The 16,699-nt window shown below is 40.6% G+C and overlaps 1 protein-coding gene across 1 annotated transcript; it reads left to right on the forward strand.

Annotated features, from left to right (window-relative positions):
- Position 1: 1 nt before the first annotated feature.
- On the forward strand, positions 2-16,429 carry WDR77 (WD repeat domain 77). Its single transcript, XM_063444334.1, has 10 exons — positions 2-157; positions 1,213-1,398; positions 2,624-2,765; positions 2,848-2,897; positions 3,228-3,298; positions 9,907-9,961; positions 11,566-11,637; positions 13,045-13,153; positions 15,694-15,762; positions 15,925-16,429. The coding sequence occupies exons 1-10, from the start codon at positions 73-75 to the stop codon at positions 16,085-16,087; spliced, it is 1,002 nt and encodes a 333-aa protein (XP_063300404.1). The 5' UTR covers positions 2-72; the 3' UTR covers positions 16,088-16,429.
- Positions 16,430-16,699: the final 270 nt, after the last annotated feature.

A 16,699-nucleotide genomic window follows, 5' to 3' on the forward strand; every position in this document is an offset into this window, starting at 1 on the left:
TGCGGCGCGGTGCTTGGCGGGAAGGGAAGCTGTAGCCGGAGTGACAGATCGCGCTCAGCACGTGGTGTCGCTATGAGTAAAGAGAAGCCGTGGGGCAGCCCGCTCCGGGCCCCGGCCTGCATGGACATACAGCTGGAGGCATGCCGCTACCGGAAAGGTGCCGGACAGAAAGGGGGGGTGCGGGGTCTGGGCCCAATGGGTCCCCGGCCGGGGTGACAGGTTACTGTATGGCCAGAGGAGGTGTGTTAGTACACACCCAGGGACACTGCAGGTGCTATATTATCCCCGGATAACGGGACAGACCAATAAAGCTATCACACCTGGTGGAGAGTGCTGCCGTACAGTGTATTGAGCAGGGATAGGCAGCCCAGGTGGGATGCTTTGCCAGCATTATGGATGTGAGAGCATTATGGGAGACGTAGTCCACATCCTCTGCTGAGACAAAGGTTACCTACCCCGATGTAAAACTTATCTTAAAGGACCACTATAGGCACCCAGACCACTTCAGCTTAATGAAGTGGTCTGGGTGCCAGGTCCAGCTAGGTGTATCCCTTTTTTCTATAAACATAGCAGTTTGAGAAACTGCTATGTTTATATTAGGGTTAATCCAGCCTCTAGTGGCTGTCTCATTGACAGCCGCTAGAGGCGCTTGCGTGCTTCTCACTGTGAAAATCACAGTGAGAAGACGCCAGCGTCCATAGGAAAGCATTGTAAATGATTTCCTATGAGACTGGCTGAATGCACGTGTGGCTCTTGCTGCGCATGCACATTCAGCCAAAGAGGAGGAGAATCCCTCGCCCGGTGCTGGAGAAAGAGGTAAGTTTAACCCCATCCTTTCCATCCAGCCCGGCAGGAGGGGGACCCTGAGGGTGGGGGGCACCCTCAGGGCACTAGTGCCAGGAAAACGAGTTGAAGGGGAGAGCTTGCAAAGGCTGTAGTCAAGATAAGTTTTTAAATATACCCAAATGAAAAATAATGCATACACGTTTTAATTAAGGGAATATCTACTATGTTTTATTGTTTATTTTGGCAGTGGAGTGTTGTTTAAGTTTTGAATTTATTATTTTTTTTTTAATGCAATAAGACTAGCCACTTTATCAGAATGTTTGTTGGTATTTAGATCATTTTATGAACTGTAATGGTTGTGTAGCCTTTATAGAAAGCAATACCTAAGTGCAGTGTTTTATAACTATAACTCTTTTTCTCTCGAAGATGGAGCATTGCTTCTAGCTGCATCGAACCTTAGTGGCCGCACCTGGGGAGGTTCCATATGGGTGTTCAAGGATCCTCTTGGTGCACCTGTTGAAAGCCTTTGCACGTGTGGAGTCCAGACAGAAGCAGGTGTGATTGATGTGGCTTGGGTATCGGACAGAGGAATTCTGGTGGCATCCGATTCAGGTATGGTAATATGTATTCATGGACATTTCAATAACCGCACAAAAAAGCAAATTGGTTTTGTGGTGAAAGGAACATTATAGTGTTAGAAATATAAACATGTGTTCAGAATGCTAGAGTGCTGAACTACTGTAGTTACGATTTATTCCATGGCCCATCAAACTCCACTTCCCATTTTGTCCTGGCGCCTGAGATTTGTCAGCCCGTACAGTGGAGGCGGCTTGGCAAGGGAGTTAAGATGAGCGGCAATTGAGGTAGCTGTAAACTTCAATCTTTTTCTTGCTTTGCTCCCTTATGTGCCCTGCAGTGATGTAGAGATGAGATGTCACTCTGACCCTCACAAAAATAAACAGTGGGCAAGGTAGCAGATGAGAGAGAGCTTCCCCCCACTCCACCTCTCCCAAACGTAGAAGGCTGGGTCTGAGGTTACCAGCTCCCCTTTGATCGCATGTAAAATGAGTTTTTACGCTCCTTTTTCTCACACCACGCCAGTCTCTCTGTGGCCTGCCCTGCCTCCATGGCTGAGATTATACATTTTGGTGATCTCAGCCAAGCCATTGCTTTTCCATAAAAGCATTGGAAGGCTATTGCGCATGATAGAGATGCACTGAATCAATCTATGAGGGGCATTCAGAGCCTCCCCACAGTGTGGTGATGCTGAATGTAGGTCAGGTCCTACTTTCCGCTCTTGCTACAAAGGACTTACTGAGTATGCACTGCCTCACTGTCTAATATCAGTTGTGGTGATATCAGCCAATCCAATGCTCCTCCATAATGCTGCGCCAATTAGCATTATCTCATAGAGCTGCATTGAATCAATGCATTTTTAGAGGGAGCGTTCACCATCTCCATTGAGAACTTGGGGAGGCTGAATGTATGTCCTGCAAAGATGGCAAGACCTCATTCAGGTAGTTTAGCTAGGGGCTATCTGAATAACCACTTCTAGAGGTGGATTTGGATAGCGATGTAAACACTGCCTTTACTCTGAAAGGGCAGTGTTTACAATGCTGAGCCTGCAGGGACAGGCTATTTGTCACAGAAACTCTACATTAACCTTTGACAATAATGTCCCTTGAAATTTGTAACATGCTTGGTGATGGCTCATATCATCTCAATGTGAATGCTATGCCTTGCTAATAAGACTGTTCCTTTAGATTTTAGGGATCTATTGCCTACTAAGGTGTGGTGCATTTAGCAAACTGCTAAACTGGAGTATTTATTTGTTTAGGTGCTGTGGAGTTCTGGGACATTCTGGAGAATGAGTCTTTGTTGGTGAATAAATTTACCAAATACGAGCACGATGACATTGTAACGTCTTTAAGCATTTTCACTGATGGGACACAGGCTGTAAGTGGAAGCAAAGATTTCAGGTTCGTACTCCGGCTGACTTTACTGCATTGTTTGGTATGATATTTTTGGTAATTTGTAAAATATGTTCTTATATTGTTTTAGTGTAAAAGTATGGGACCTCTCTCAGAAAGCACTTCTAAAGTCATTCAAAGGTGCGTTCTCTTATTGCTAATATTTTTATTTAGGGACTAGGTAAGCATAACATTTTCATTTGGCTAGGACTTCAGCTGTACTTTTAGCGTTGGTTCAGTCATCTAGTGAAACCTATTCCCGAAGTCAAAGAAGTCTTTACTGCAATTTTGTATGGTTACACGAATTCTAACAATTAGTGTTCCATTGGTGTGGCTAATGTTTATAAGGCTATCAATAGAGGCAGTTAGTAGATTGTATGCATTTCAGCCTGCTACGTCTGTTTGTCCTGATATTGTAAGCAATGTCTTGGTTTATCATGTATTGGTTACTGTGTCTCTTTTGTGCCTTAGCACATTCCGACCAGGTTACATGTGTAGCAGCTTGCCCTGGCAAGGAGACCATCTTCCTGTCTTGTAGTGAGGTGAGCATGTTCTTTTTTTCATTTAATCTGTTTAGGGACTTTTACTTCATCTAAGTTTAGATATGGACTTCCATAAATGTTCCCACGTTTATACCATACACTCACTGAAGATGGAAGCAAAATATATTTCATAGATTGACAAAAATCCAACATGTACATCAAGCACCAGTTCCTTTGCTATGTGTTTGGTATAACATGATAATATATGGACATAAAATAAGTCTAAATATAATGCTAACCAACAACCTGTCATTACCTAATTAATTTTTTGAATTTTTTTTTGTGAAATGCTTTTCATTAGAATAGTGTCAGAGCTAGGTACAGTAAGCAAAATTTGAAAGAATAATCCAGTTCTTCTGTCTACTACAGCTTTTTATAATGATTATGGCGTAAAGAGCTGTTGGATGTTTGGAATATTATAACGTGGAATTCTCATTATTCTTTCAAAACATTGGTTTGACACACTGTTTAACCCCTTGGTGACCAGACCGCTTTTCAATTTTCTTACCCTTAAAGGACCACTCTAGGCACCCAGACCACTTCAGCTTAATGAAGTGGTCTGGGTGGCAGGTCCAGCTAGGGTTAACCCATTTATAGCAGTTTCAGAGAAACTGCTATGTTTATAAATGGGTTAATCCAGCCTCCAAATCCTCTAGTAGCTGTCTCACTGACAGCCGCTAGAGGCGCTTGCGTGATTCTCACTGTGAAAATCTGTGAGAGCACGCAAGCGTCCATAGGAAAGCATTGATGGTGTTTTCCTATGAGACCGGCTGAATGCGCGCGCAGCTCTTGCCGTGCGTGTGCATTCAGCCGAATGGGAGGAGAGGAGGAGGATCGGAGGAGAAGAGCTCCCTGCCCGGCGCTGGAGAAAGGTAAGTTTTAACCCCTTTCCTCTGCCCAGAGCCCGGCGGGAGCGGGTCCCTCAGGGTGGGGGCACCCTCAGGGCACTATAGTGCCAGGAAAACGAGTATGTTTTCCAGGCACTGTAGTGGTCCTTTAAGGACCAGGGCTTTTTTTACATTTCTGCGGTGTTTGTGTTTAGCTGTAATTTTCCTCTTACTCACTTACTGTACCCACACATATTATATACCGTTTTTTTCACCATTAAATGGTCTTTCTAAAGATACCATTATTTGCATCATATCCTATATCTTACTATAATAAAATATGATCAAAAACATTTAAAAAAAAACAACAAATTTTTGAACTTTGACCCCAAAAATCTGTTACACATCTACAACTGCCAAAAAACACCAGTGCCATACAGTTTCTAAATTTTGTCCTGAGTTTAGAAATACCCAATGTTAACATGTTCTTGTCTTTATTAGTCATTTTTTTTTTTTTTAAGTTATAGGGTTATAACTTTCCATTTCCCCAAAAATTAACGCAACTTTCATTGTAACACTGATATCTGTCAGGAATCCCTGAATAACAATTCACATGTATATATTTTTTTAAAAGAAGACAACCGTGGGTATTCAACTTGGGGTATTTTAAATTTTTTTTTTTTTTTTCATGCAACTATTTTACCACCAATCTATGCCAAATGAAAAATAAATAATTGGTAAATTTTTTGACACACATAACAATTTAATACATGTATTGAGAACTTTAAGGGTTACTGCCAAAGAACACCCCAATATGTGTTCAGCAACATCTCCTGAGTACAGTGATACCATCCATGTATAGGTGTGTCCGGTTCTCTGGGGGCTAAAAGACCTTATTTGGAGGGTACGCATTCCAGTTTTCCAACTTGGAATTTTCACAGCTAGTCATCATGCACCCATGTCATATTTGGGACATTTTTTTAAGCCGGACAATGTAATTAACCAACATCAAACCATATCTTTTTGGAAAGTAGACACCCAAGGGTATTTCAAATGGTGGTATTTTAACACTTTCCATGCACTAATTCTACCACCAGTCTTTGTCAAACTTTTGGGTAGTAATTTTTTTTATTTTTCACACACATTCTACTTTAGGCATGGATTCTCAGCTCCTGTTAGGTGTTACTGACAAAACACCCCAATATTTGTTCAGCAACATCTCCTGAATACAGTGCTACCCCCTATGCATAGGTTGTTTGGGGGGTGCAATGCCAAACTTCTGACATCTGGCTATTACAATTTGACATATCTTTTTTGCCTATGTTCTTTTTGCGGGCATTTTTAGATATCCCAAATTATTTTCTTTCCATGAGCGTGCGTATATTTGAAAAGTTCACACCCCACGATACTGTATATGACGTGCTTTGATGCAGTCGTTTTAGTAAAAAAAAAAAATTGGAGAAAATGTGTTGTGGTAACTTTTCCATTTTCATTTTTACACACACATTGCTCTTTGACTGTGATTTAGGATAGCCTGTTGGTTATTGCAAGAAAGCACTCCAGGTTGTTTCCTGCAAGGCCTCCTGAGTACATCCATGCCCCACATACATAGGGTAAACGTAACCAAAAAAAACAGAACTGGAAATGTTTAAAAAAACAAAAATGGAACAATGTGTATCGTTTGAAGCAGTCCCCAATGCAGAGTCCAGGCTGTCCAGGGCAATCAGGACAGTAATATATGGCATATTTTCTTGTCCCCCTCTTAAAAAAGACTGCATCTTTTTGGGGGATTCTGCTTTGCCGCAGTAGGGGGGGTGGTTAAAAATAAAATGTGTAGCCCCAAATCTGCTCTCTCCAATCACCGCCCGGGGAGCAGGTGCATCACAGTACAAAATCCCCAAAATTATCTGGAGCTGAAACTGTAAAAAAGTCAGTTGCATTCTTGGGTTTACAACAAAAAAGCGTTGTGGGTTGCAATCTGCATTAAGTAGATTGCAACCTTTTTGTACCAGGCCCTTGTCTTCCGTATAATTAGGTAGGGCTGCAGCAGCTGATCTGCCAGAACAACCCCACTCATACCCCGGTTATAGGCCTTGATGCACACTGGCTTCCTTGTGCGCTCGGCGCAGAGCTGAGGTCTCCCCCTTCATAGCCGGGTGCGCGCAAGTTGTCCTGGGAAACCTGCGTTTTTTTTTTTGTTTTTTACTGAAGGCTACTGTATCAAAACATACAGTAGCTTGAACAAAGGGACACTTGTATAAAATTGTCTATATACAAGTGGCACCCTTTGCTCACCAGGGGGAATATCAGGTCCCATACAATCTTGCCACTGGTTCCCATATGTTCTGGGCAACCCGGAGAGTCAAGTTGGATATCCTTTCCCTCGTACACCGGAGGGCCTGAGTATACCTAGTCTTGCTATCACAGAGCTTATACACCTTTACAACTTACCTAGAGCGCTTGGAAGGAATATACTGCTTGAATCCCAGCCTTCCCTTATACTTCATCAGGGATTCATCCACGCATATTTTTTGGGGGGAGGCTGAATGTATGTCCTGCAAACTTCCAGGTGTATAAGCCTCTGCAAACCTGGCAGCGAAGTGGGTAATCAGGGGGTTGATTTTATGCAACCTGTCAAACTGGGGATGCTCCCTGGGGAGTCAGACTGTTGTCGCTTAAGTGCATGAAATGTAGAATCATTTCATACCTCTTACTCGACATACACTGGAGTAAATTGGTGTAGATCAGATGGGGCTACTGCTCCAGTAGGAGCGGATGAAGGGCTTCTTTATGATGCCCGTCAGCATAGTCAATGCCCAGAATTTAATTTCTGGCGCATTGATGGGGGCACATTGCTGCTTTGCCAAAAAGACTGGCTATGAAGCACGGAACTGATGGGCATATAAATTAGTTTGGGCGACAATGTTCCCCCAATACATAATCGCCCTGAAACCCTGCATAAACTGCTGTGGGAAAAAATCCTGCGACATCTACATTGATGCCAGGATTTGCAGTGAAGGGTGGGATCTCTGGCCTATGGCGATGAGGCACTACCCACTCCTCAGAGTACTGCCAGCTGGGGCAGCACATCTATTTCTGGCAGGGTGACTAGCAGACACAGATGCATCATAACTAGATACTTAACTAGCAGCAGACATTGTATCTAGTGATGTATCTGAGCACCAGGCAGGGTTAAAATCAAGGTCGGAGTCACATAGACGCATCGGACTCTAACGCAACTGTGACATGATCACAATCACTTTATTTTGTGATCTGTCAAAAAAAAAAAGCACAGACCCCAAAATAAGTGCTGATGTGCAAGAGCCAGTGATCTATACAGTGATCACTGGCAGGATAAAGGTTAATAGCTCTGAAAAGAAAGGGGGGGGGGGGGTTAATTGATTTATTAATTCGATTTAAAAAAAATATATAAAAAAATTCTGTATAATATTCGAGGCACTCAGCACAGGCTTCCAATGCTCTTCTTGACTGCCGGGCACCACGTGGAGCAACTCGGCAGTAAGGAGAAGTATTGCACGATGTCTCGACATTGAGATATCACTGCAATACCATCAGAGCGGCTGATTGCTTCCAACGCTCTAATTAGCCGGGGACGTATCGGGTGTGTCCGCGTTCCTTAAGGAAATTTTTTTGTCAGACGTACCTGATACGTCCGCGATCAGGAAGGGGTTAAATGATAGCATTCAAGATCTAACATTTCACCAGATATGGATGCTCTGAATATTTGTAGCACCATAAAATAAGCTATAGCGTTTATGGTGCTTGGAGTGGCTTTCGCCAAGATTATTTAACATGGCTGCTCTTTGTCTAAAACATAAGAAAAGGGTCCAGCACTCCACTAATCCTTTTTTAGTGATCTGCATTCTAATTTATGCGACCCATCACATGACAAAAAACGATGTTGCCCTTGTGTTGGTGGTTACTGAGTTAATTGTATTACTGATAACTGAAAAAAGAATTGGTGGCGTGCTGGTCCCTTTTCTTTTCTGTTGGACTCTGGCTTTGGCGAGACAAGAGTTAATTGACATGGCTGGTTCAAGGGTACCCCTGCCTGCAGTAAGGAGTGCTGGTGTCTATAGTGTCCCTTAAGAATTGCATTTTTCTTATTGAAAATATAAACTTAAAATTTAATTTAAAAAAAAAATGGCTCCTACCTTTTTTAGCTGGCTCCCAGGTTCTAACCAAATTTGTCAAGCTCTGGAAGGAAAGGAAAATTGACAGGACCCTTTACACTACAAACACACGCACACACAAATGTCACAGGCAGCCTCTCCACACATGCCCAACTCCTTACCATCCCACCTGCAAACGTGTCATTAAATTTGCTTAAAGGACCACTATATAGTGCCTGGAAAACAAACTTGTTTACCTGGCACTATAAGGTCATTAGGTTCCCCCCCCCCACCTTCAGGGTCCCACTCTCGTCAGGCTGAATGGGGAGGAAGGGGTTAAATGCTTACATTTTTCCAGCGCTGGGCTCCCTCGGCACTGGGGACTCTCCTCCCTCTTCCGACCTCATCCGCCGAATGCGCATGCACTGCAAGAGCCGTGCGCACATTCAATCAGTCCATGGGAAAGCATTTCTCAATGCTTTCCTATGGACGTCAGCGTCTTCTCATTGTGATTTTCACAGTGAGAAGCCCGGAAGCGCCTCTAGAGGCTGGATGAACCCTAGTGTAAACATAGCAGTTTCTCTGAAACTGCTATGTTTACAGCTGCAGGGTTAACCCTAGATGGACCTGGCACCCAGACCACTTCATTGAGCTGAAGTGATCTGGCTGCCTATAGTGGTCCTTTAATCTCTTTATTTTAATGTGGGATGTTATGTAAACCCTGATTCTTGATTGGAGTAACCTCTTTAAAAGTAGATCTGGACCAGTTTGTTTCAGGGCACTGTGGGTGTAGGAATTATGACTCTCTGCGGCTCTCATACAGTCATTTTGGGTACTGGGCAATACACTTGCAAAGAGAGGGGGACCCTTGATCTTCCATTACCTGGGGGCTCCAGTCTGCATTTTGGTTATTAAAAAAATTTCTCCAAGCTAACTTGTTGAAAACATTTCTTAAACAAGTATCTTGTGCCAGTTCTATACAGTAGGTGGCAGCAAACATGCTATATAGCCTGGTTTTGTCACAGTTCACTGCTCTAGTTTAGCAGATTCCTGTTGGTATCTCATTTGTTTAACTTATTTTCTTAGAGACCTTACCAGGGTTATTCACTAAAGTCTGAATTCAAAGTTTTGATTTTAAATTTGAGGCCAAAAAAGTCGAATTGGAAAAAATGTCAGCTATGCTTTCTATTGCATTGGTCTAAAATTCGAAATTTATTTGGGATTCTCACTTTAGTAAATATGGCTGTAGATGTTGCCATGGAGTCCTTCAGGCAACACTAACGCATGTTGCAAAAATGGCTTTTTTTTTTTTTTTCCCCCAAGTTTGTGTCAAGGCACATTGGAGTCACTTTTTTTTGTTCTAGATAATTTGCATGAAACAATAATTGTACAGGAAACCAATAAATGACTTTTTTTGGAAATATATTAAATATTATTAGTAAAACAGTGTTTTTTGGTTAGAGTAACTCTTGCTGGTATGTTTATGGGCAATTTAAATAAAAGTAAGGATATGTTTTCCTGTTGTCCTGCTCTGTAGGTGGTAACATTTAATCTATAAGCATTGTACATTGATGCCACATGTGGCATTGTTTGCTTTTTTTTTTTTTCCCAGATATATTTTAATTAAATTTTTTTTTTTTTATTAAAGGATGGTCGTGTTTTATTGTGGGATACAAGAAACCCAAAGCCTGCCACTCGGATCAGTGAGTATTATTTGATCTTCTTGAAATGGGCATTGAAAGCCATGTATCAGTGTTTGCAGATGACACAAAACTTTGTAAAGTAATAAAATGTGAGCAGGATATTGCCTTGCTGCAGAGGGATTTGGATAGATTGGGGGACTGGGCACTAAAATGGCAGATGAAATTTAACGTAGAAAAATGCAAAGTTATGCACTTCGGGGTTAAGAATGCACAAGCAATTTACACCCTAAATGGTAGTGAACTAGGGATAACCACACACGAGAAGGATTTGGAAATTGTTATAGACAACAAATTAGGTAGCAATATGCAATGTCAATCTGCCGTTGCTAAGGCCAGTAAGGTTTTGTCATGTATAAATAGGGGCATAAATTCTCGAGATGAAAATATAATTTTGCCTCTTTATAAATCGCTGGTAAGACCACACCTTGAATATGCTGTGCAATTTTGGGCACGTGTTCTAAAGAAGGATATCATGGCACTAGAAAAAGTGCAGAGACAAGCTACAAAATTGATAAAAAGGAATGGAGCATTTTAGTTATGAAGAAAGGTTAAAATGTTTTAATCTCTTCAGTTTGGAAAAACGGCGCCTTAGAGGGGATATGATAACATTATACAAATATATTCGGGGCCAGTACAAACCATTATCTGGAAATCTATTCATAAACAGGGCTAGACATAGGACACAAGGTCACACATTTAGGCTTGAAGAAATGAGATTTCATCTAAGGCAAAGAAAAGTTTTTGTTTTTTTTTACAGTAAGAGCAATAAGGATATGGAATTCATTGCCGGAAGAGGTGGTTTTGTCAGTCTATACAGATGTTTAAATTGCAATTGGATAAATACTTGCAAAAACATAACATACAGGGATACAATTTCTAATTAGTGGGCTAATAGCTGCTTGATCCAAGGAGACATCTGACTGCTATTTTGGGGTCAAGAAGGAATTTTTTTCCTAGTTTGTTGCAAAATTGGAAGCGCTTCAGACTGGTTTTTTTTGCCTTCTTTTGGATCAACAGCAAAAGCATATGTGAGGAAGGCTGAACTTGATGGACGCAAGTCTCTTTTCAGCTATGTAACTATGTAACTATAACTATTTTTTGGGAGAGTTGGCAATTCAGTTATGATTCCTTATGACTTTGTCTCACAGACTTGTTAATCACACCACTATATGCCTTAATTAAAATATATATTTTACCCTACAACTACTGTAAGAAGGAGGAGGATCATTAAACAAATCACTACAACTATAAAGATAAGTGAATATAATTCGATCATCCTGTATTATTATTGGCATGGTTATACAGATTCCAGAGGTTGACTATGCATTTTAAGAATCAACAGTTGGTGTCCTCTATGTTCTGATTTCTAGACTGTTGATGGTATTTTAGATCTAAAAGCAGCTGTATACCTATTCAGTTTGCTTTCCTACTGTGTGTAACCTGTCCGACCCGATTTCAGTGAAAATATCCATGTCGTTTTTTTTTTTTGTTTGGAATGCACTTCTTTATTGACTCTGTATTTTTTTTAATTGGCTTTGATTTTAGCAGCTTAGTTTATAAAAATTTAAAATGTCATATGCTCAATTGTATTCCTCCATTTGCAGACTTTTTTGCCTCTGACCTCTTTCCTACCTCAATTACATGGCATCCGGACAAGGACGACCATTTTGTTTGCGGTAGGTTTCTGGAATGTTTTTAAAAAAAATTGAGTGTGCGCATATGGTGTCTTAATAAATATATTGAATAAGCAATTTTATTTATAGGTCTGTAGTTAATACAATGTTAAACAAAAATCTGCACGCCAGTCAAACTATAAGACTTGCTTTTCCCACAGAAATCACAAATCTGCAGTGATGTTTCTACCGCAAAGGATTTTGGGTGGGAATATGCAAATTAGCCTCATTCCATTTTAAAATGATTCCTTTGGGTTTGTGTTTGCTGTATAAAACAGCTTTGAAACACAACTTAGGAAAAGATGCAAAGCCAGTGAACCACTCATGGACAGCTTTTCGTTGTTAATGCAAATCATCAGCATGAGGTTGGTTACTGGTTTGCTATTGAGGCTTGTTGGTGCTTTGGAAGCAAAAACCAAAAAGGTTTTGGTGGGGAACAAATTGTGATTTTTGTGTGTGTGTGTGTGTATATGTATGTTTGTTTATTTTTCCCATGCCTGCCAAAAACTACCTTCATACATCTGGCATTGCTTGTGCTGTTGGGCATTGTAAATTGGCCTGGAATTTCAAGTCTTGCTTCCCTTTGCGTGTTTAACAAACCTGTGATGTTTTTCCTCTGTAGTGTTCTAATATGTTAAAAGGACACTTCAGGCATTTTAGATGTGTAATGGACGTTATCTAGAGTGGGCCATCTTGACCTATTACAGGACAACAGATGTATGTTTTTTTTTATTTTGCAACATTAAATACTTCTGGTCCATCCACATTTGTCACACTTGACTGCAATGATTCAGTTATGCTGTTGTGTTTACTGCTGGATGTAACATGATTGGGATCCAGCACTATCGTCCAAACAAATAAAGAGATTTTTCTCCTGTAGCGAATCATGGGAGGGTAAGGATTTACTGATGAAGTAGCAGAATACTAGAACTTTGCTATGAATAAGGCATGCTTAAAAAAAAAAAAAATAATAAAGTGAATTGGTGGCAACCTGGAGTATTTTTAGTTGAATTGTGTAGAAACAACCTTTTAAATGTTAAAGGAACGCTGAAAGCACTGAATGTTTCCAGGATTGCTTTTTGCTAGAGTTTTGCAATCTGGATTTTAATGTGGTACATTTTGTAGTTTAGTGAATAACCACACAAAATGGGTGCTCTAAACACCATAACCACTAGAACCAATTGTAGTGGTACGAGAGCTAGGGGTGCCCTCCCAGAATATGTCAAACTGTTTCAGGTCTGTAGTGGGAATGGTGCTTGGAGTTTTCTTAACATTTGCATTGAAGTGGAAGTGTTTTGATTTTCTTTCTTTCCTAATCCGGTCTTACTTAAAGTCGTAACAAAATGTGTAAACAGTACCATTGACAACCCAGTGATAACCATATCATATTGCTTCTTTGTTTTGTGTTAGGTGATGAAAATGGAAATATTTTCAGCGTTAACCTGAAAAGCCCCGATTCTGCCCAGACCCTGACTGTTCATTCCCAAGCCATCACAGCACTAGAGTACTCAAAGCACAGGTACAAATTATTATACATATTCTGCTGGCTATTTCATCATGTTAACTCGCTCATTAATTCATTTTATTTTATTTTTTAATTCCATGGGGTTCCAATTATACAGGCGATTAAGCAATTTTGAAAGGGCTTGCATGGCTGTGGTTCTTACTTTTAAAGCATGATTGAGATAATGCCAGGGAAAAGTGGGAAAACAAATTATGTCTTTATTTTCAATTTATATTTTTTTATCAATGTCAGAACACAATGATCCCAATACAAGGTGTATAAATGTAAGAACACAATGTATTTATATCAATCCACGGTGCGTGGAAATAAAATGTATAGTTTGCATTCAAAAAAATAAGTAACATATGGTATACATTGATATCAAATAAAATTCCACAGCACAGTCGAATAATCGAATCAGACACAAAATTACATTTGGTAATGGGAAAAAAGAGACTGCTTAAAGGGACTCTCCAGGGAAGAGATTTTACTTTGTGAAGCCGCGCCCCCTATTTCGTCAAAATGACGAAATAGGCGGGCGCGAGCAGGGAGCAATCAGACGCTTCCATTTGGAAGCGTCATTGCTCCCTTGTGCGCATGCGCGGCTTCGCCGCACATGTGCACATACTTCAGAGGGCGGCATTCATGCCGCCCTCTGAAGTCCTGAGCACACTACTGCGCGTGTGCGCGGCCGCGAGCTGAGCTGAGTGACCGCTCAGCTCGCGGTCTTTGCCCGCCCCCCTCCTCCGCTGACGGGCTGGAGAGAGAAGGCGCGCACACAGTGCCTTCTCTCTCCTGACGTGTACAGGGCCTTTTTAGGGCCCTGCGTGATAGGAAGTCCCTCTAGTGGCCGTCTGAGTGACAGCCACTGGAGGTATTCCTATCAATCAATGTAAACACTGTATTTTCTCTGAAAATACAGTGTTTACATTAGATTGCCTGCAGGGAGCTATAGATAATACCTTAACTACATTAAGCTGTAGTTGTTCAGGTGACTATAGTGTCCCTTTAAGTGATGAGTGTGAAGGGGAGGACACAAGTTATGAGATATTTTAAATAAGTTTACTGTGGAAGTCTACGATGAAGATTGAGAGGAGGAAAAGCAGTGTCTGAGATCTCTCAGCCAGTGCTGGTCCACTAACTGATTTAATTTGAGGGACTATAATGCCTCATTCATGATGCTGAGCAGCTGGAGGTTACAGGATACATACAACTGTAATAAGGGCAGATATTCTCCTGCTGGTGTCTTCTATTGTGATAAACACTTTGATAGTGATGGCTAATGGAGGATTGCTCTTAAGAGAGTGTTTCTCATTCAGTTGTTTCCTATTTTGTGAATGAGAAGTTTCCGGCAGCTTGGTACACATGCTGCTGCTAATTGCCTCGTGTAAAACATATGGGTGGAATGTACTTTAATTAAAACATTTTTTTTTAAAAACTGCGCACAAAATGTCTGGAGAAACTTTGTCATCTTGCATCTAGATTGTCTTCCTTCCTGTTCAAAGTGTGGACCAAAGAGGGGATTTTACCATGATTTCTGTTAAATGTATGCTTTCTCCTTTAGTGAATGGAGTGTGCCTTTAAGAAGAGGCAGGGATGTGAAAGTATAGGTGTAGCATAAATATAAAATCAGTAATATAACTTTTATTTTCATCACTATTAAGCTGCACTTAATACTAGAGCTGGACTTGCCTATTTTGCTTACAAAGTGGCATGTGAGTGCGTACAAGCCTAAGGAATTGTTCAATATCGCCTTCTGTGCATGCATGCTCCCCTGTCACATTAGAGGCGTCAGATTATTATACTATATGACTAGACTGTGCCCTGATAGCTGGTTACAGTGTAAATTTAATATAAATAAATTGATCTTGGTTTGAATAACCTGTGCTTTTCACTTATACACACCCTCAACAGTTTATTTTTGTGCGGCTGTGCTATGGATCCATGGTATAGGCGGCATAAGGCTATCCTAGCTATAAGATAAAGCCAGGGTCTAATGAAAGTTTTTAGAAAATTGGGCAAACTAGGTGGGTCAAATGTTTTTGTTATGTGCCGCCGCATTCTATGTTTCTATGCCAAGTCTTACGCTACTGTGAGCAGCCACTGAAGGAAGCTTGCCAGTCTGCAGACTTTAGCTCCTATCATTTGTCAGTCCAATATAGCTGTTTTCTACGGCTGATGTGTTCTGGCACACTGCAGACAGGATCCCATTTTCCTCAATTTCACAAAAGTCGATATCTGTCAAAGCAGTAATAACTTATGGAGTTACTAAACTATTTGTTGTATCATATCACAGTATTTTTTGGAGTGCTGTTTGCGTTATTACAGTGTCACAGTTTACTCTTCACAGAGTATGTCTGCTCTGACACATAATCCATAAAGCTGAATTTGTGCTAGTACTTAAGCAGAATTCCTAGTTACAGTAGTAGCAAACTTTACAGAATAAATATCTGCTGACCTATGTGTGCATCAAGACTCTATCCTTGTACCTGCTGTAGACAATTTTTGTTGTTTTTAAATTCATTAAAACTAAACTTATTTTATTCTTTCTTCAGTACTCCTTTATTGGCCTCTGTGAGCGAAGATTGTTCGGTGGCGGTACTTGACTCCAGTTTTACAGAAATGTAAGATGCAACACTTAAGCACACTTACTACAGATTCCATTAAGCGAGGCAGTAACTTATCAATTCATAGTTTTGCACACATCATAGTGATGTGTACTACTTCAGCAAACCTGTGACGTTAATGTCTATTTAATAACAGGTTTTTTTTTCTCCTTCCTATAGCTTCAGGGACCAATCTCACAGAGATTTTGTGACTGGTGTGGCATGGTCACCCCTCGATCAATCAAGCTTCACTACTGTTGGCTGGGACCACAAAGTGCTTCACCACAGACTCCCCAAAGAGACAAGTCCCAAGTCCCCTACTGAAAAGGAGGAGCAAGATTAATGCAGGAAGAGATCGGACTGATATTAGAATAGAAGGTGTAGACCAAGCCCAATCTTGGTATTTCCTCTGCCAGTTAACAATTACCTGTTTATTCCTACCTTATTTTTCTTTATTTTATTCACGCAAGAGTTGCGTTCTCTCCAGTACGTTTTCTATCTAAGTGTACGTTCCATGTTGACAATGAATACTCGTTGATGGTTTTGCTTGGCGTTTCTTGGAAAAGGAATTGTTAATAAACCCTTGTATGAAATAGTAGGCAGGCGTTATAGTTGTTTGTAAGTTACATTTGTTTTTTTGTAGCAATGACATAAAAAAAATGAAATTAAATATTTCTGTCCAGTGTTGTACTTAATGTTCATGTTCTCTGTAACCTTTCTCTGGGACGTGCTAATAGTATCCTAGTGGTTTTTTTTTTTATATTAAATTCACATAAAAAGTAGCTTTAAAATAGTAGTTATTCCAGCTATGCTTTATCTGCATAGGTTATAATTGGTGCTAATCACTGCAGCAAAACCTTTGAAAACACTTTATCTCAATGAAGTTGTAAGTGTAGGTGTGTCTGGGTGTTCTTTTTAACCTTCAAGTGTTAAAGAGAGAATACAAGCACAAAAA

This window comes from Pelobates fuscus, chromosome 1 (genome assembly GCF_036172605.1).
Source record: "Pelobates fuscus isolate aPelFus1 chromosome 1, aPelFus1.pri, whole genome shotgun sequence".
In the NCBI taxonomy this organism is placed as follows: domain Eukaryota; kingdom Metazoa; phylum Chordata; class Amphibia; order Anura; family Pelobatidae; genus Pelobates; species Pelobates fuscus.

What these genes read in the sequence shown, in the direction of transcription:
- WDR77 (XM_063444334.1), top strand. Translation starts at nt 73, where the DNA reads ATGAGTAAAGAGAAGCCGTGGGGCAGCCCGCTCCGGGCCCCGGCCTGC. An exon ending in AGTGGAAGCAAAGATTTCAG is followed by an intron (nt 2,766 to 2,847) that starts GTTCGTACTCCG and finishes ATATTGTTTTAG; the next exon opens with TGTAAAAGTATGGGACCTCT. An exon ending in ACTTCTAAAGTCATTCAAAG is followed by an intron (nt 2,898 to 3,227) that starts GTGCGTTCTCTT and finishes TTTGTGCCTTAG; the next exon opens with CACATTCCGACCAGGTTACA.